Source organism: Lissotriton vulgaris, chromosome 1_1 (assembly GCF_964263255.1).
Source record: "Lissotriton vulgaris chromosome 1_1, aLisVul1.2, whole genome shotgun sequence".
Lineage (NCBI taxonomy): Eukaryota > Metazoa > Chordata > Amphibia > Caudata > Salamandridae > Lissotriton > Lissotriton vulgaris.
The window spans coordinates 1,781,109,529-1,781,130,580 of record NC_141685.1 but is presented as its reverse complement, the minus strand read 5'-3'; the positions used below and the strand labels follow the sequence as shown (position 1 = coordinate 1,781,130,580).

At 46.1% G+C, this 21,052-nt stretch overlaps 1 protein-coding gene across 6 annotated transcripts in view; it reads left to right on the top strand.

Moving 5' to 3' along the window:
- The first annotated feature begins 627 nt into the window (after nucleotides 1-627).
- USP15 (ubiquitin specific peptidase 15) overlaps nucleotides 628-21,052 on the top strand; it is an 829,830-nt gene continuing 809,405 nt past the window's right edge. For 2 of the 6 annotated variants that reach the window (XM_086919102.1, XM_086919100.1), the window contains exon 1: nucleotides 628-750. In XM_086919102.1, the coding sequence (XP_086775228.1) occupies nucleotides 662-750 (89 nt within the window). In that variant the 5' untranslated portion in view covers nucleotides 628-661. The remainder of the gene's footprint in view (nucleotides 751-21,052) is intronic. The other 4 variants (XM_086919101.1, XM_086919099.1, XM_086919104.1 and 1 more) reach the window with 2 other exon arrangements.

The window sequence follows — 21,052 nt, the reverse complement described above, 5'->3', positions numbered from 1 at the left end:
ATCAGGTACAGGTTTCTAAACTCCGCTGATGACTTCAGTAGCCTTGATGATGTCTGATGATTGGAAAATTACGTCTTCAGTAGTTGGATGATCTTCCAATGACTCTGGAATGGCTTCTAAAGTAATCCTGTTAGACCTGGGGAATTAGGTGAGAGCTTCCATTTTCAAGACCTCTGCACTACAAATGTCCTGAACTGAACCCTGCCTATGGAATGCTCCACACAGTCCATGCCCTATTCTAATAAAGAGTTATTCTACTAACACAACTCAGAGCCAGGTAAGGAGCAGCAGATTCCTTGGGAGATTAGCACTCCAAGTACACAAGCGCTTGATATTGAACACATTGGGGAAAAATGCGCCAGCAATACTAACTTGGAATGGAAAATGTGCGGCAGTTACAGTAGCTGATCATGAAAAATTGGCTCAGGCCAAAACCGCACGCCCCAGTCTTCTCGGAGTTTTGAAGTTAAAAAAATAATCATGACTTGGATTTTGTCCGAGTGAAAAGAAACACTTAACAAGATGGCCGCCATGTTTATGTCAGAATTTGGAGAAGAACTTAACTTGTCCTCTTTCTCCCTCTATTGTCACCGGGACCCGGCGCGTGACGTCACTCCCAGCATGCTGCGGGCGGCGGTGGCTGCTGCCTGAGCCTGGGAAGATGGCGGAAGGTGGGGTGGTGGATCTGGAGACCCAGAGGGGCGAGGTTGCGACGCTACAGAAGACACCCCTTCGGAAGGGAGACACCTGGTAATGGGGGCGGGGCTAGGCAAGGGCAGGTTTGTGTGGGCGTGGCCCCTGCATGGTTGGCGCTTTGGACACTTGAGCATCTTTGGCAATGGCAGGCCAGGGGTAGGTATCTTAAGAAATAGCAGCAGCAGCTAGATAAAAAAAAGTAACTGGACCCAGATACCATTGAGGGCACTCATGCCAGTACGCGCCATACGTACCACAGAGTAGATACGAGACAGATGAGAGACATGGACCATAGAGGACAGCAAATGCATATTTTGTGCAATGGACCAAAGGGCAGCTAGAGAGCCACTACCTTTAAGACTAGGCTTTGCAACCATAAAACACTGTAAACGGAAGTGGTGAGTACCGAGTTTGGGGCAGTTGAAAATCACACTGGCATGTAAAAGGCTATGCCCCACGTGTAATGAGCTGGCGAAGCCAGAGAGCCATGCTATTGACAACAGCAGAGACGACTAGGGCGCAGTGCACCAGAAACGTATCATAGGAACCATAAACTTTATCCTAAGAAGTATGGTGCATGGATATGTTACTTCATGTTGCTTTACCAGTAGAGACCAATGAGATCCGAGCCCACCTGGCATGGTATGGAATCTGTTGTACATAGCTTTTCCCTATCTGTCCTCTCCCTGCATGCTCTGGCTCCAACCTTCTAGACTGCTTGCATAGTTCTCTCTGTGTCACTGTCTGCCATTCCATTCTGTGGCAGTTACTACCTGGGAGATGTGTTGTACATAGCTTTTCCCTATCTGTCCTCTCCCTGCATGCTCTGGCTCCAACCTTCTAGACTGCTTGCATAGTTCTCTCTGTGTCACTGTCTGCCATTCCATTCTGTGGCAGTTACTACCTGGCCAGATGAGGTTACGGTCCTGTTACTTTTCTGTCTGCTGTATTAAACTGCTTACCTGCAACCTTACCGGATTTGGAGTCTTCTTTCTATATACAACAGAATCCATTCACGTTTCGTGCAGTAAAGGTTCTGGAGGGAGACACGAGTCCATTGGAAGGGTTATTTATACGAACCCATCTGTTAGCCGTGAAGATAACAGTCTGCATGTGGATCATGAATGAGGGACGCGCGTCTGCCGATCAAACTGCAGAAAGACAGCGAGTCGGCCTTTTAGGATCCTGGCTTGGTTGCATGTTGCTGTCTAAAGCTTGTGACTCTGTGTTTGATAGGGAAGAGCATCTGGGAAAATGCAACTGTCTGTGTTCGGAGGAGAATAATAGACTTGTCTTTTAAGTGTTAGACTTAATATCAGGTGCGTGTGTGTGGAGATGGTAATAAGCTCTGCTGTCAGTACCCGAAGTTATAAATTAACTTGTTGTTAATATTTTATGGTAGTTATGATTTCAGTTGACAATTTCTGGCATTTGGAGTAACCTCAACAATCTGTGTCTGAGGATAAACATAAACCTATTTGCGAATAAAAAGACATAAAAAGACATCTGAGAGTCAACATATATCTGAATGACATGATCTCGGGAAATATTTGGCGCATGCTGTCAGTGTTGGCGCTGATTGTTAAACTTGTTGATACTGTCTAGAGGCTGATGTAAGTCTGACTGTCAATATATGGTAGCTAACAAAAACCTAAAAATCTTTGTCAAAGTGCAGGTGCAACTTTGCCTGTCAGTGTCCCACATGTGTCCATGTTTCTTTATGGATGTACGCGTTAATGTCAGTCTCGAGGATTAGTAAGTAGCTACTGGGGTATATGTTTCTAATACCCCTCTTGTATTTCTAGTACTGGAGATAGATCTATCTACATATGTTGATAAATATTGGTGGGCATAAATCACATTATCAGTCTTAAGGATATACTTAATGGTTGGCTTCCAGTGCCGGGGAGACATCAGTCTTCGTGCTAGTGTTCAAGAGCAGACACAGCCATTTTTTCTTAATAATGTAGAGTAATAGACACATGTAGTTTATGAATTTATTATACGTTATCCTTCATGTAATACGTTTTTATATAATCCTGATTCACTTAAGCTGTCAATGTCCAGGTGTGTACATAAATCTGATTGTCAGTGTCTAGTGGCAAATATAAGCTTGTTTGCCAGTACCCAATGGCAGAGAGGAGAGTATTTGTCCGTATCCAGGGGTAGACTTAAGATGGGCTGTCAGTGTCCGAGGGCAGACATAAATAAGCCTGGGTTACAGTATTCAGAGATTATTGTAATCCTTATTTTCACTGTACAATCAAGACCTAAGCACATCTGGCAGTCTGAGGTGTGGTGGACGTGACAGTAAGAGGGAGTGACACCTAAGCCCATGTGTCTGTCACATACACACACAGTCAGCTAAGTGGTAAATGAACTATGTTCTATCATTTAATTAAATTTTTTATTTTAAGATTCAGAACTCTGAAGGTCTGCATGAGAACAGTATACAAAATATAACATACAATAATATATTCCAACATACATAATTTTAAAGAAACAATACCAGACGAATCATCATTGCAAATAAAAAAAGTTAAACATTTTGGCACATACCATTTCATTAGGAGAGAACAAGGATTAGCGGGCCTCTTGCGCTGATTGTACATTGTATTTTAAAAACATCGGTCTTAAAAAGTGACAGTGAAAAGTACAATGAGGGACATGTAAAAATTACATGATTTAAATCTTGTACATGGAGATTACACAAATCACAAACTCTCTGTCCCTTAGGGACAGCATCCCAGATGCCCATTACTATTTGCAGGGGCAGCAATTTAATCTCCTCAGTAAAATTGTTCTATGAACCCCATGAAGGGTATTCCAAGTAAGATGAGTTTTTTTTTACATTAACAGCTTTCTTGTCTAATCACATTTCTCTCATGACGCTGGCGTAACAAATTGTCCTGGTTTGCATTGATTTTGTCAGAGAACGTTTGTAGATAGCTTTTTAAAAAGTATTTGGATGTAGGAAAACTACTAACATGATCTATCCCCAAAATTTCCCTAGGTTTTTTTTTTAAAGGAACTGAAGAATACACTTTTCTGTTCTTAAGTTGAAGATTTCATATCTTAAAGTAGCACTTACTGGCTTAGCATCTCCACCAAACATACAGTTCCCCACCTCAAAACTGATGCTAGTGCTGTAACAAAAGTTGACAGTAGTTCAGTATCCAGATGTACGATGTACAACGCTGCCATGGCATTCAGATAGCAAATCTGATGCAAGATGCGGTCTTCAACTACATTGAAGAAGCTCCAATACCTCGCATACATCATCTTGCAAGCATAACTTAAGAAAGAAGGAATTTTTGCCCTTACAATTGTTAATACATGGGCAAAATAACTTTTCCTGCACAGTTTGTATGATCTATTACTTGCACCAGATTGCATCACACCAGGGTGTGCTACTTCTTTCTGCTGCTCGAGTAGATATCCTACTCAAGCAGCAGCTTCCTCAACGCGAGCAGCAGATTTCTCACCGTGAGTGGTCACGACCTGCCACCGCCCGTGTTGAGAAATCTCACCCGTAGGAGATCTAGCATTGGATTTTTCTCGATCACCAACTTAACATTGGTGAACAATGCAAGGGATAAAACTCTGCTCTGCGTCACTTGTCAGAGTTTTGTGGAACTCCGCACGAAGTGAGCAAAACTTAGTGAACTATGTCGGCAGAGCAGTATTCTTCGCCCACCCCTAATTTTGGGCTCTTTTTTGGATAGTAGCACAATAATGCTAACTTTCCAAGACGTGGCGATCTTTTTTTTCCTGGGTGGAAACCATGTTCAAATAATGGGGGAAAAAAGCAGCCCAAAAGGTATTCTCTTGTTTATTCATTCATTTCGATCTTTATTTCGATCTACTTAGATCATAAAAGATATACATACAATTTAAAATCAACTTGCAATCAATAGCAAATAAAACAGAGATTATAAGAACCTTACAGTAAACATTTAAAAAGTATAACAGTGCATTCTGGTTAAAAATCAACAGTACATTTAATTTTTCATGAATCAGAGACTGACTTTATGTAACGAGTGCAGGTATGCCACATCACTGTTAGGAATGTTGCCACCGCAAACACAATCGGGGGTGATGAATCCGTCTTTAAAATTCTGTATGCTGGAAGATGATATCTAAAACCTAGGTTTTTTTAAAAAGTGGGATAAGCCAGTGCATCCTAGATTTATGGTAAACTTTACAAAAAAATATGATGTGCAAATCATTTTTCTGAGGATGTGTGCATACCGGGCACTGTTCTGTGGGCGAGGGCTGGCCCCAGCCTTTGGTGAAAACCCTAAGGGGGAGTGTACCGTATCGCCACTGCAAAAACAATTTCCTGGTCAAAACGGGACTAATGCCATCAAGGACATGCTCTAGATAGTATGAGTCTTTAAATTTGATGAACAAATTAGTAAGGGACCCCTCCTGTGTACTCTCTACTAATGCAAGTAAATTTCGCTCGTAGAAATCCCCTGAGAGGAGTTTACGTGGGATCCTAGAGCATGCATTTCCCGGGTCTAGCCATAATTCTCGTCTCCCTAGGCTCTCACAGGTTTGTCTAATGTATCTCAACCAGGGAATGTGTAAGGCATTTGTTAAAGATAGGATCTCTTGGAGCTCAGTCCTATAATTCATGAGTTCAGGCGTACTCCAAATTCGACGCCAGAAAGTAATTTGTTTCAGTCCCAACTCCTCTGTAATTGGTCTTAGACCCAGATCTAACCTCATCGGGAGAAGCGGGGTGCTTGAGGGTAAAGCTACCAGCTGCCTAATGAATTTATTTTCAGTGGACAACAGGTTTTGGGCTGGTATGTGACCCCACAATTCCCCCCCGTAGGTGACTGCCCCCCTGCCTGCATTTTATAAATTTGGAGCACAGGTCCAAGGGGTTTGTAGGTTGACCTATTTACCATCCTGCAAATGCCACCCGTTAACTGTGCTGATTTCATGTTCGCCTTGGTCCGGTGCGTATCCCAGGTCATGTTTTGGTGGATATTCACCCGAGATATTCAATACTAGATACCCTCTCGAGTCTCAGGGTGCCTATTGTGGGATTGAGGCGTGTTGAGGAGGGGGGGTTGAGAATCATATATTTAGTTTTCAGGGCATTGATCTCAAGCCCCTGCTCCACGCAGAAAATCGTGAACCCATCCAAGACCCGTTGTATTCCCATAGGAGATTTGGACAGCAGCAGGGTATCGTCCGCAAACATAATGGCGGGCAACCTCCTGCCGTTAAGCTTTGGAGCATCAATGTCACCTATCCTAGTCAAATGGGCGATTACCCCGTTGACAAAGAGGCAGAACAGGGTCGGTGCAAGCACGCAACCCTGTCTCACCCCCCCGTCAACGGGGAATCTTCCAGAAAGTGCCCCGTTCCTACCGCACCTGGCACGTGCAAAATTCCCCTGATGCAATCTTATCAAGATCGAGAGGATATCAGCTGGGATGCCCAACTCCGCCAACACAGTCCATAGTCTAGCTCTTGGCACTAAATCGAAGGCGGCTCATAAGTCCACAAATACTGTGTACAAACTGCCACCTTCGATTAACGCTGTCTTCCAAAACAGAAGATTTAAGCGAAAAATCTGGTCCATGGTTGAGACCCCCTTTTTAAATCCTGCCTGGTAGGGGCTCAAAATTGCAAATTCCTCTATCCAACTTTGAATACGGTCAAGTAACAGCCTACCAAATATTTTCTTGGGTACGTCTATGAGGCTGATGGGCCTGTAGTTGGCTGGGAGCAGAGGTGACCCCTTCTTGAATATCGGCACAATCTCTGCGCCCAGCCAAGTACTCGGGACCTCCATACCCCTCAGGACAGCATTGAATAACAGCACCAAGTAAGGTGGCCCACACGTCAGGCTCCTGCTTAAATAAGTCGCCAGGTAAACCATCTAGTCCCGGCGCCTTGCCTGATGTCAGCCCTGCAATGGCGGCTCGCACCTCCATCTCTGTAAAGGGTTCCCCTTCCGGTAAGCCACCAGTGGTCGGTTGTGATTGATCCGGAGCCTCATCATCAACCATGTAAAGTGACTGGAAATGGTCCTGCCAAGTCTCTGCTGAAATATTAGGTTCGATAGCCGAAACTGGGTCCTCGGACTCCGTGTTAACAATGCGCCAGAATTTGCGGGAGTCCCTGCCAACTAATAAGGTGGCAAGATTGTCCCACTTCTCCTGTTCCCATTCACTCTTTGTGTGGGTGACCAAGCGCTTATAATCCCTCCTTCTGGCCTGAGTCTCAGATCTGTCAGTGCCCGCCTTAATTGATATCAGCAGGTCTGATTTGGCCTTACGGCATGTAGCGTTCTACCAGGTTGGGCGGTTGGAACAGCCGCCCCCTCTCTTTCCTGTGGTAAATAGAACTTCCGCTACGGACTTAATAAGATCCTCGTACGCCAACCACAGTTGCTCATGTATATCCTGGGTGCTAGCAAGCTCCATTATTGCGCACACCGTATCAAGTGTAGGGATGACCCGGGCATAAAGCCCTGAAATCTTCTCTGCATTCACTGCTAGCTTTTCCCACCTCACTCTCCGTCTATTGTTCGTCAGTGCCAGCGCAGATGCTGGTGCGGGTGCCGCTACCCCTCTGTCATCTAAGCCGGGGAGTGCATATTCCAGTTCAAGCGCATTATGGTCGCTGTCTTCCCTTGGGATCACCTTAAAATCAATGATATGCGACCATAAAGCGAGTAGGACCAACATGTAGTCCAATCTAGACTCCCTACCCACTCTATTGTATGTGCATTTGGGGGGGATGTCGGAGATTATACGTCCATTGCACGCCCGCACACAATGTTTCAGGGTTAAGCCAGTGATCTGGACGGCAAGAGGGGTCCAAGCTCTGGGGGGGGGGGCTGACGTAGGGCGTACAGACCACACTGCATCCTCCTCTAGGGAGAGTCCATCCAGTAGGCCTAGGAGAGGCTCAAAATGGCAGTTTAAGTCCCCTCCTACCAAAAAGGGTGTAACCTGGGGAATGTCGCTAAGGAAAACAGATAGTTCGTCGATGGTACGCGACTCCTTTGTGATGTTTACCGGCCTGGAGTAAACGTTTACTACGGCCAGTCTGCTCAGGTTAGGCCACTCCAACAGGACCCCCAGTATATCCTCCGAGGCTGTGTCAAGTAATCTGCCTTTACAACCCAGGTCGACCGCCACCCACGTTGCAAGGCCTCCTGAGGGGTGCCCCTTCCCCCCTCCCATTTAGCCAGGATGGAGAATGTTGCGAAGCCTGGACGATAGACATCCTCTCTCGCCCAGGTTTCTTGAAACATACATATCTCCATACCCTCTGTGAATAAGCTCCAATCCGGGTAGTTCAATTTGTCCCCAGGCCAGCCACATTCCACGATAATATCTTTGAAGAGGATGATCTGTGATCCGTGGTTTTTAATGGTGGAGTGTCCGTCTCGCATATACTTGGCAATAATTCCTGCACAACTTCAGTATCTGACAAAACCGATCGGGGCCCTACAGTAGTCAATTGATCCGCCTTGTTATTTTTTACCTTCACGTCCCGGTGACTCTCCCTCGGGGAATTATCACAAAGTTCGGTGGGGTGGGTAATTTTTCCTTTTTTGGGAACCCCCAATCGGCCGCCGGCCTCCCCCATCCCGGCCAGATACCTGCCACCGCCCGCGTTGAGAAATCTCACCTGGAGGAGATCTAGCATTGGATTTTTCTCGATCACCAACTTAACATTGGTGAACAATGCAAGGGAAAAAACTCTGCTCTGCGTCACTTGTCAGAGTTTTGTGGAACTCCGCACGAAGTGAGCAAAACTTAGTGAACTATGTTGGCAGAGCAGTATTCTTCGCCCACCCCTAATTTTGGGCTCTTTTTTGGATAGTAGCACAATAATGCTAACTTTCCAAGACGTGGCGATCTTTTTTTTCCTGGGTGGTAACCATGTTCAAATAATGGGGGGAAAAAAGCAGCCCAAAAGGTATTCTCTTGTTTAATAATCGAGCTCATGACTTCATCAGAGCCCATTGTGCCAGTCCCTCTGACATTCTTAAGGAAACCCACGATCTCCTGAATTGTAGGGGGCACATACAGTTGAACAGTTCTGAATCTACTCTTAGATCCAAAGTGCGACTAGCATTGAGATTGCTGGTATAAAAATCCAAAAGCATAACTTTAGGAAGAAGGAATTTTTGCCCTAAAATTGTTAATACATGGGCAAAATAACTTCTCTCACACATTTTGTATAATCTACTACTTGCGCCTGCTTACAACATAGCCTTACTCGAACAATGTTTTACATGGTAGTATTCACTGCAATTTCTAGTGAAGAATTTACCTAAATAGGGATATAATTGAACCGTCTAATTTTTTCATGCCTCAGAAACAATTAAACTTACCTCCCCAGTCTAGAGCCCTTCTTCCGGAAAATAAGGATCTTACTTATCAAATGTTTATTTTTAGGTCGAGCTGACCTAGCTTTCAATGCGAAAGCATTGAAAGCTGTCAGCAAGACAACTAATGTTGCCCGTTTTTGGGAATGTGGACACAAGAGGGTGCACAAGCGCAGAGCGCGGATTTCACCTCGTGGGGACGCACGTCGCCGTGCCCCTCTCGTGCCTCATTCCCTTGCGCAAACACACTCCACACTCACGCATGCATACACAGCCACACACACACTGCATACACACACGCAGACCCACGCGCACACACACAGACACATTCAAACACACACAGACACACGCGCGTACACCCCCCTCCCCTCCCACTCACCGGGCTCTTTCGGCGTGTTCCGTGTCTCCTCTGCAGCGCTGGTCGGGCACTCACCGGGCTGTTGCTGGGGATCGGGCTCCTCTCTGCGGCAGTCTCGTCTCGTCGCGGCACCAGGGGGCAGGACTTCACTTCCGGGGCTCCCTCCAGCACCTGGGAGCCCGCAACACTCTGGCTGTTTTGCTGTTGACAGCCCCGGGACTCTCCTCAACTCATGGGAGCCCCGGGCTGCGGAGAGGCCATCAGTCGGCCGGCTTCACTTCTTCCTCGGCGGCGGCGGGCGGGACTTCCTGCCAGATTGCAGGCCCCGCCCCCGTCTCGGCCAATGTTTTCACGGAGCAGGGCTGCGGCGGTGATTTCTTTTTACGATCTAGGAGTCCGTTTTAAGTCTCAGAAGTTTAAAAGTTACGCAGATGTGTATGTACCACACAATACATCTGAAAGCAAAGTAAATACTTCTAATACAACAGCATTTATTTTTGTTGATAACCTCGTACGCAGTGGCCTCGCTCGGACCCCCGCATGCACCTAAAATTGAGAATATGGAGTGAAAGCAGCGTCCCGTGGAGACCAGGTATTTGTTATACAAAGGCAACACTTCTAGTTGAAAGAGATAACACATTGTCACGTCCAGCTGAACACACACTAAATAAATATATATATATACATTCAAACACCTCCAAAGGAACGTCGCGCACTCTCAAGCTGCTTTTCAATTTGACATTGAGCGAGGCCAATTGGCTGAAACGCGTTTGTCGGTGTTGCAAGAAATCAGTTTGAGAGAGCGTGACGTGATGTTTCTTTAAAGGTGTTTGAGTATATACACAAGTCCATCTTCGTGGTCACGGCACCCACTACACTGAAAGCGGTAGTTCCTGACGGGAACAATGAAACAAAATATATAATTATTTTTACAATATTGATATTTTAGTGCCCAGTGGGAAATTCCCAGGTTTTCTAAGCTGATAAAAGCAGACTTTTGGGCCTCTTCGCCTCAAACGGTTCTGCACGGATTTTCGGGAACAAGCGCTATATACACAAATGTGTACATTCTATTCTGTATTGCACGTTTTATTTCACAGGCTTGCGATGGAGAACAAAATCATATAGCGCTATGAAAAATAAAAATATGCACGTGAGGGCGGCACAACACTGCTTCCTGCAGGGCTTTGAGACTGGGGAGAACTTTCTAAATTGAGTAGCACTATTTATAGTAGTATTTTCACATATTGTACATCCCATCGCGTACTGCAGCGTATTAGGAGGAAGAAAGAGAGTGCTAGATTTTTAAGTGTCATATAGGACATTTGGGTAACTTGTGTATAGCGTCTTACTGCGGCGCCTTGAGACTCGAAGAGCTTGCTGCAGAACTCTGTATATGCCGGAGTACATACATTCTAACACAGGGGAAAATAGCTCAGGGTGCAAATGCGCCTGCTACAAGGATAGGTGTGTAAACTGCATGTTTCTGGTTCCAGTTCAACCAGGGCCTGCTGCCGTCCTTTCAAAGAAGCAGAAATAGAACAGTTGAAAGCCTTTCCTTTTTTTAAAGACATTTTAATCGATTTCCATTCTTCCTACCCGCCCTTCTTAGACTGAGACTCAGCTGTTGAACCCTGTAAGGAGCCTTGACACCATACATATTTATCGCTGGTCTAATTGTTAATTCTGATGCTGTGTGGTATAGTGCTTCTTCTGTCATAAAGCGCTCTAATCACTCCCGCAATGCCCACGCGATACAAACCTCATGGATGCGAGAATAATATAATAAATAAATGCACACATACATAATGAGTATTAAGTACTAGTACCTGTTTCTAGACACCAAGATATTACTCAGATAGGTGTGGAAAACATGACGTGGTTATTGCTGTTCTATTCTAACCATTAGCCGTGCCAACAGAGACACTTAAGGAGATCTTCTAAGCAACCCCCCCAGGCACCAATGCTGCAAAACATCTGGAGGAGGCACCCCCGCAACACCTCCCCTTGCCTACTGTAATGGAATTTATTACACAGGACTTCCTGGTTCTACCCCACTGGCTTCATTTTGATCTTAGACCATTTGTTGTGAGGACATCAAGAGTGGCATCTCCCAGAAAACCCCTGCGGCCTGTAAGATTAATGAGAGCTTTGACAGTGGGGATTACCCTAATCATTTCCTGTGCAGCCGGGAGAGCCTGTGTGTGATTTCCAAACAGAGGACGGGATGGGCAGACACTTACTGCCTCTCAGGCCCACCTCACCCCCCAAGGGGATACAAGGGGGTCTTCCTAAAAAAGCATTAGCAGGGCAGCTAGCAGCAACCCCCATCCACCACCCCTGACTGGAATTGGTGGGCTGGCTGCATGAAATACTCTGTCTCTCTAGTGTCACATCAATAGTTGGCTTGCAGTAGCGGGACGGCGAAGACCCATGGATAGGAGTAGCCCCAGAGAAATCAAGCATTTGCAATATAATAGGTCTCGCATTTACGCAAGTTTAAGCTATTATTGTACATAACAATGCCTTTTATTTATGTTTTAAAAGCCAAAATATAAATAAAAGGCATTGTCATTTACAATGCCTATAGCTCAAACTCTCGTAAATGCAAGACCTATTGCATTGCAAATGCTTGTTGTTGTCAAGTGCCCCACAATACAACATACAAAAAAAATTCCAAATGGAAAGATGATATTTACTGTTTGTGGAGCACTCTATCCAATACATCCACTGAAAGTAGCAAAATACCCTCGTGTGCCTTTTACCATTTGAAGTGTCAGATTCCCCCGAGAGGGGGAAAGACAGCAACCACATTTTACACTGAACTGAAATAAAAAAATAAAATGTCTGGACGATTTTTGCATTCTGTATTGTGGGTCATCTAACGTCCCAAAAAGTCGTGTGCAACTTAACCTGAAACGCGCAGATTTTTATTGCTTGGTTTTGGAAACGCATATTGCATTACAAATGCTATAGGTGTCACATTTGCGAAAGTTAAAACTATTGGCATTGTAAATGACAAAGCTATTAATTTCGCTATTTTCAAAACCAACACATAAATACAAAATGTGTCAGTTACAGTACCAATAGCTCACACTTTCCTAATGCGAGACCTATTGCATTGCAAATGCTTGTTAAATAATGCTCCTCTGTATACTGTTTCAGTGCGCTAAGGCGCATCTGAAGACCAATGGGTTAGGTCCAGGGCAACGTCGTCTGGATAAAGGAGACAACATAGGTCCATTTTGCCAGCTTTCGGAGCATCCCCCTCTACCTTTCCAACTATGAACAAGAGTTCCTTAATATCTAAGGAAAATAACAAAGGTGCCAACAGACAGCCTTGTTTCAGGCCGTTATGCGTCTGAACATTTTGGGATAATCCCTGATTCCCACCCATCAGTACTTGACTCCAGGTTGACGAGTAAAGTGTTATAACTAGCCTCCACAAATGTGATGGCATACCCTAACAAGACAGCGTCCGACGGTCAACTCTATCAAACGCCGTGGAGAAGAAAATAAAGGCTGTATACACGACATTCCCTGTGACTGGGGGTACGTTTGTATATTAGCTGTAGTACTGCTATGTTATCTAATGAACTGCAATTCCTCCTAAATGCAAAAAGAACAATTGATTGACAGAATGCTGAACAATGTCATACATTCACGCCAGGACAAAATTCGGGGCCTAAATCCATCGTTTTTTGGCTCTCTTTGCCTTTCCAGTTTGGACCCAGCCATATGCAAATCAGTCTTGACCCTGTGCCCAATGAGAACAGTCCAGCCCGAACTGCCAGGCCAGGTCCTCCCTGGACTTGTAACAAGCATCCTTGGACCGGTTTCAAGGTATCATCCCTCATCAGCCAGGATAGCTTGACTCCAGTGGCATGGAGAGCACGGTACCTACGTCTGGGCATACCCGTCCCACTCGGGGTGACAAATGCAAAAAGAACAATTGATGGACAAAATGCAGAACACTGTCATACATTCACCGCAGTACAGAGATCTGGGCCAAATCCATATTTTTTTTTGCTCCCCATGCCTTTCCAGTTTGTACCCAGCCATATGCAAATCAGTCTTGACCCTGTCCCGAATGGGAATAGTCCAGCCCGAACTGCCAGGCCAGGTCCTCCCTGGACTGGAAACAAGCATCCTATGATCAGTTTCAGTCCAGGGAAGACATGGCTTGGCAGTTCGGGCTGGACTGTTCCTATGAGGCACAGGGTCAAGACTGATTTGCATTTAGCTGTATCTGAACTGGGGTGGTGAAGTGAGCTAAAGAACGATGATAGGTTCAACCCAGATCTGTGACTGGGGGTGAGTGTCTTTAAAGTTTCAGCGCTCTGTCCATCATCTCCTTGTGTTTGCCTTGTTCACCCTAAATTGGTAGGGTATGCACAGACGTTGGTCCCTTGCTCACTTTGCCACTGGATTCAAGCTAGCCTGACTGATGAGGGCTGAAGCCCGAATCTCGTCCCATGATGCTTGCTTCCTGTCCAGGGAAGACATGGCTTGGCAGTTCGGGTTGGGCTGTTCTCATGAGGCACAGGGTGAAGACTGATTTACATATAGCTGTGTCTGAACTGGGGTGGCGAAGTGAGCTAAAGAACCTGCCACCGCCCACATTGAGAAATCACACCAGGTGGAGGTCTAGCACGCAATTTTTCTCAAAACTCAGTGACTTCCGCCTGCAGAGTGGAATTCTTCACCCCCCCCTAATTTTGGGCTGTTTTTTAGATCGTGGCAGAGTAATGCTACCTTTCCAAGACGTGCCGATGTTTGTTTCCCAAGAGAGAAGTGTTCAAATAATGAGCACAAAAACCTGCCCAGAGTGTATCCTCCTTTTTAATAATCGAGCTCAGGATTTCATCAGAGCCCATTTTGCCTAAAGCTCCGGCATTCTTTAACCGCATCGCTGCGGCTGCTTTTCCCGCTGTGTGCGGCATTTTTTAAATTACCGCGTTACGTGACGAGCTCAGCTCGTCATCCGCACACGGCAGGTAAGCCTGATGACGAGCTGAGCTCGTCATCAGCATCGAAGTAGTTATGAAACCCGCAATCTCCTGAATTGTAGGGGGCCCATATAAATCGAACAGTTCTGCATTTACTCTTAGATCCAAAGTGCCACTAGCACTGAGATTGCTGGTATAATGATTGGAAATATCATTTGTCTAATCCGAGATGGGGCCTGCTTGCGCATTACTCTGGAATCAATTTTGTGGTACTATGTGCCACTACTTTCTAACATCGTTTGAAGGTACAGTTTCTCCCAGTTTAATCCATTTATCGTCAAGTCGCTTCTCCGATCTAGGGCCTTTAGTCTTTTTCTCTTCTTTTTAAGTCACTAAATTTCACCGTGTCTGGGTATAGAGAAGATTACAAATTGTTTCCTTACCAGCTGATTTATTTCCTGATTTACTGACTTTACGTGCTGATTAACCTTTAACAATTTTGACTTTACTACCCAAACTAAGGAAGGATTGCATATGCATTTCATACCAGATTATTAGATCTCAGCATACGATCTCCTCTGTACCATTAATGACCTCAAAACGTTTTAAACCTAGAGCCATTATGCTGCTAGAGCCCCAGAAGGTACATCCATTCATTTTATTATACACTACATGACCACTCAAGCGGTTCCATGGCTCTGAGTCCTGCAGTGCTAATTCCACATTAGTGCTCAGATACAAGGATCACGCAAAATAGATAACTACATTTATATTTGAGAATGGGATGAAAATTAAATGGTGTGGGCGTATCATTTGTAATTTGCCATTCAAGAACACAAATTCCTTCATCCTACCATTTAGAAATCAGTACTGATCTCCCTTGTAATATTATTACTAATTGGATGGCCCAGATGGGTGTGTTTACTCCTTCATAAGACCCATGAAGAGGCATATCAGAACCACACTGAATTGAGTGAGGCTCATAAGACCATATGTCTTTCAAATTGAGAGGCGTTACTTAAATCTATGCCAACTTGCTTTCTCCTTTGTCAGTTATATAGTCATGTTTGCTCTACTGTGCCGCCTCCACCTCTCTGTAGTTTAAGACTGAATTTGGCTAACATCAATGTCTAGCATGGAAACAGCATTACACATTTAAAGGAATCTGCATTGGTAAATCTGTTGTTAGCACAATACAATGTAACCTGGAAATCGAGTGATTCCACCAAAAGAAGTAAAAAGAAAAAACCCTGAAAGGACACATAATTCCTAACACTAACAAAGAAGTTAATTACTCAATTGTGATTTTGGGGAAAAGGGGAAACTAGCCTGAAATATAGCAGTAAATTATGGGAGACCAGCACAGGGGGTTGTGAAATCTCTAAGGAAAGTAAAGTAGGGAAAAGCCTAAACATCTGATACCGGGGGTTGCACAGAGATAGTACTCTCTCAACTTAAAATCAAAGGAGAACCATGAGTGCTTATAACAGCACAGTGTTGGATGTTGAGAACACAATTTATATTTTGCTCTCAGGAAGCAGTATTTATCATGTGTACGCAGACTGTCAAAATAAATCTGGGAAGTGTAGTTTTCTTTTTATCTAGTGCATGCTATGAACTGCCAGTGACTACATTCAGAAGCTGCTGCTTGCAACCTTTCTTTCATTGAAACTAAGGGTGGTGAGACTTATGGTGGAGGAGCAGATGTTAACCAGTGTACCATGTTGATTGACAAACAAAAGTTTAGCACTTGGTAACCACAGGTGTACATAGAGTAACCCTAGCTTGTTGTGATTTGGGATGGGTGGGGGGTGTTTAAAATTCCTCTGGTTGTCACTGTGGGAGATTTTGGCTAATAGTACTTTAAGGTAAATCTAAGCCCACCAGTCTTTGTTTAATGAGAGAAGAGAACAACAGTGGTACAGTTTTGCCGAATTACTCAATCTGTTCTAATTGTGCATATCGCTAATAAAGTGTGCTGCTGTGCGTGCCCCTAAGCATACAAGTAATGAAAGCCACGTGACTTTATGCACGTGGATGGCCAGTGCTACGGAAAGCAAAAATAAAGGAACACGGCCTTTCAGCCCACATCCCGGAGGTCGGGCGGCATAGGAGTAGTGGCCCAAAATTACTCTACAATGTGTGGCTTTAGAACATAAAGCAGAAGATTCTGTCACATTTTCTACATTATACAACAATAACGGAACAACCATCCCTAGATGCCCAACCAATTACCATGTAATCCTAAAATCGTGGTATTGCCCTTACGCCCTACTCTAGGCGCTTGAGTAACTATGCAGCAACAATAGGTCGCCAGTGTAGGGACAAGGCGGGAGGACCAAAGCCACCTCCATCACCCTAGTTGTGCAGTCTGCCATGCTACAAGCCCCTGCGTCTCAAACCCCGCCAGGTGAGTGCTCAACACCTTCTTCCTCGTCAATCGCAGCCGCACTAAGACGCGCCTTATATTCAGGATATAACTCCCAGAAGTTTTTCGGCCTACTCTTAAGAGGCAGCAGTTCGATATAAGTCTCGGATTGCGTACAGCAGTAGGCCAAGTCTCTTTCCCAGTGTTCTATTTTACTTAGTGGGCCCCTCATCCAAGAGGATGCCAACCGTCTTTTTGCCATCAATATTCCCATATCCACTAATCGCCTGTCCGCCTTCGGGAGCTTCCTCGAGTATCCCAGCAACGCCAAAGCAGGGCACGGGGTTATCTCTGCCTCCATTATTCTGCTAATGGTGTGAAACACTGTGTCCCAGAAGCGACGCACTCCCACAATCGCTCCGGGGTATGGTATACTCTATTGAGGAACTTAAAATGTATTAACCTATGTCTGCCATTAAGAGTGATGCGCCCGTACTGGTGCAGCAGTACCCCCACATATCATCATCTATAGCTGACCCCAGGTCCCTCTGCCACTCAGTTCGAGCTTTGTTGTAACCAGTGGCTCTCTCAGACATCTGCAGCCTATACAAGGCAGTGACCATCTTTTTAGGTGCAGTGGACTTGATCATGTGGATTAATGCCACGAGTTCTACTGGCTCTTGCAGATGGTCGCCTAATTGCTCTCGCCACGCCTCCCTAACCCGATAGTATTGGAAACGCTGAAGGGCAGAGTGTGTAGTGTCTGGCGGGAGGATCTCAGTGAATGTCTTAAGTGTTCCCCACTCAAACATGTCCCCAACCGTGTGAATACCTAAAGCGTTCAGTGCCCTGAGAACCCCCATGTCCGAACACAGCTGCAACCAGACCGCCCATTTAATGGGCATCGGCGGTGAGTATAGGAGCGCTCCAGCCTGCTGTTGCAGTAACGCCTGCCATGCATGTCTAGGTGAGTTTAGGGAGTCCAAAATACCAGTGCGTCTATCCGCGGGTTCAAAAATAATAGCTGGCAATGGTTTGGAGGACGCATAAAGTCTTTCCAGTTGTATAAACGGTGCTTTCTCCCTGTCATGTATCCAGTTATACACATGGGCGGCCTGCGCTACACGGAAATACAGTTCAAAATCGGGGCCCCCCCAGATGGTATGGTAGCCCCAGTAAGCTCCACTGCACCCTAGCCTGCTTACCGGCCAATTTTTATCATTAACGATTGTAGACGTCGGAAGAAACACTTCGGTAAGACCATGGGGATATTAAGGAATAGGTACAGCAGTCTAGGCAGTACTATAATTTTCATTATAGATATCCTGCCAATCAACGAAAGAGGGAGGCCCACCAAGACATCCACATTATCTTCCAATCTGACAATAACAGTGCCATAATTGTCTCGCATGACCACCTCCGGGTCAGTGTGAATCTGGATACCTAAGTATCGTACAGAGTCCGTGGTCCACTTCAGAGGGTATTCCATCTCGAACCTCTCCGTGGCCGCAGTGAGAGGGAATGCAATCGATTTACTCCAGTTTACTGTTAGTCCCGAGAGGGCCCTAAAGCGCACTACCTCTCTCAGGAGTGGCACCAAATTCTGTTCCGGTTCCCTAACATATAATAAGGTATCATCAGCGTAGGTTGTGAGTACCAGTCAATAATTGGGGAAATTAAGTCCCCGGTGGCTGTGATACTCTCGCATCGCACATGCCAGCGGTTCCGCGACCAGCTCGTAAAGCGTAGGGGACAATGGGCAACCCTGGCGGGTACCCCTTTGGATATGAATCGGTTCCGAGAACTGGTTCCCCAGTCTAACTCGCGCAGTTCGGTCGGCATAAAGCGTCGCTATTCTCTGTAGGAACCCTTGACCCAGCCCGAGTCGCGCGAGTACCGCCCTCAGAAAAGGCCACTCTACTGAGTCGAAAGCCTTTTCCATGTCTAAAAACACAGCAATCGCCCTACTCTCTTGATTGGTTTGTTGCAGGGCACCTAACACGGTTCTCAGATTGTATGTGATATTCCTGCCCGTTACAAAACCAGCCTGTTCAGGCGCCACCAGTTCTGGAGTTAGCAGGGCCAGCCTAGTCGCTAAGATTTTTGCATACATTTTAATGTCAACATTCAGGAGCGATAGCGGCCTATAGGAGCTACACTCCTCCGGGGGCTTGTCCGGCTTAGGGATTGCCACTAGTATAGCCTCTCTCATCGATCCAGGCATAGTACCTGTATTGTTCATAGTAGCGAATAAAACAGAGAGGTGAGGGCGCAACAGATATAAATATGTCTTATAAAAGCCCACTGTGAGCCCATCCGCCCCAGGAGCGCTTCCAGCCTTCATGCAGCCCAAAGCCTCTCGTATCTCGTCCTGCTCTATGGGAAGCATTAAAAATTCCCTATGAACATCTGACAGAAATGGGAGTTTTATGTATTCCAAGTAATCTAGTATGTCTTCCTCTCGACCTGTACCACCCGCAGCGTAAAGCTCCGAGTAGTACTCCCTAAATCTAGTTATAATCTCATCTTCCTCCGTAAGTAAGTCCCCCTCCTTGGACCTAATAGACGTCACCGCCACTCTGCGCCTCTGTTGTTTTACCATATTGGCCAGAACACTGCCCGGTCTGTCACGCTCTCCATACACTCTGGCGTATTTACCCAGGCGTTTCAATTCCGCATCTCCTTCCTCCTGAAACTCCACTAGTAGCCCCTTGATTCCCTCCCGAACGCTGCCTGTGTCGCTCCCCAGCTGCCTTCTCTCACTTTAGGCCAGCTTCTGTTCCAGGAGTGCCAAGCGCTGGCGAATGGAACGAAGCACGCCCGAATGCTTACTAATGGCCACCCCTCGTATGTAGACCTTAAACGCTTCCCAGACCGTGGTGAAACTGTCAACTGAGCCCATATTGACTGCGAAGAACGTCTCTATCGCCTCATGTAGTTCCTCCCTGAATTGTGCATCTAACAATGAATATGGTGGGAATCTCCATATGAATGGGGGTGTCGTTTTCTGCGGTGTGGTAAGAGCCAACAGGACAGGGGAGTGGTCCGACAGAGTGCGGGGGAGATTCCGGCACCCGCGCCCCAGCAGGAGAGTGCTCGAAGAGGTGAGCCAATAATCGATACGTGTATGGATATTATGGTAAGCAGAATAGTGCGTGTAACCCCCTACGTCAGGAAATAAACTACGCCATACATCCGCCAGGTCTTCTCCTGTAAGTATCCTGTCAAGTTCTCGCTTTGCCTGTGCTTGCCGCCTGTCGGGTCCGCCCGACCTGTCAATCTCCGGGCATCTCGTCATATTAAAATCCCCACCCCACAATACGTTGAGGCCAGGATATGCCCGCGCACCTTCCGCCAGCCTCCTATATAAATCCGGGCAGTCGTACTTAGGTCCGTACACATTGACCACCAGCATGTTCATCCCCCGCCACCCAGTTGTGACATAACGAACCTGCCCCCGGGATCCGCACTTAGCATTTTAAGCATATAGTCTGATTTAGGGTTAACCCATGTAAGTACCCCATGCGCATGGGATGTAAAGCCAGCTGCGTTGCTCTGTCCCTTAAGGCCTCTAGCTAGTAGCCTTGGACTTTTGTCGGGAAGTTGCGTCTCTTGCAATAGCTCCAAATCGATATTGTGCCTTATTAAATAATTGAAGACTTTGCGCAGCTTCCTAAAATCATTCAGCCCTCGAACGTTCCAAGTCGGAGCTCTAAGTTCTCTGCTCCTATCGCCTAGCACTGTGTCACCAAGCGCCCTTTAAGTACATAGCTGCCTCTAACCATAGCTGGACCAAAGAATTCACGAAGCAAGGAACAATAATAAACGGTCAGTTGGTGGCATCGAAAAACATGAACCATTGAACTCCTCCCCCTACCGAGCTCCCATAACCCACCCACAGCAGACCCCCCAAACCAGGTCGCGAAGGTTCCAACCCCATAGCTAAACCCCCCCCCCCTCCTCCTCCTCCTCCTCCCCATCCCCTCAACTGTCCCCTTACTCAGTGTCGCCACTTGCGGGTGGAGGTTGCTCACAAACAAAAGGTAATCTCAAAAAGACAATCATGTCATTCGTTCCGTCTTCCTCAGCCAACAGTTATCAAACCTGCCTGAGCCAGTAGCTGCACCCAGAGCATACTGCAATCCGCAGCCAGGGACAGCGGGCCCATTCGCATCAAGTCCGCCACAACCAAGTCCATATCCCTGGGTTGCTCACCATCAGTCCTGATCATCCATTCCTCCGCCTAAGGCCTCGTCGCCAACCTCGTGATCTGGGGATTTCCTCCGCTCTTTCGACCATTCTTTCAACACTTT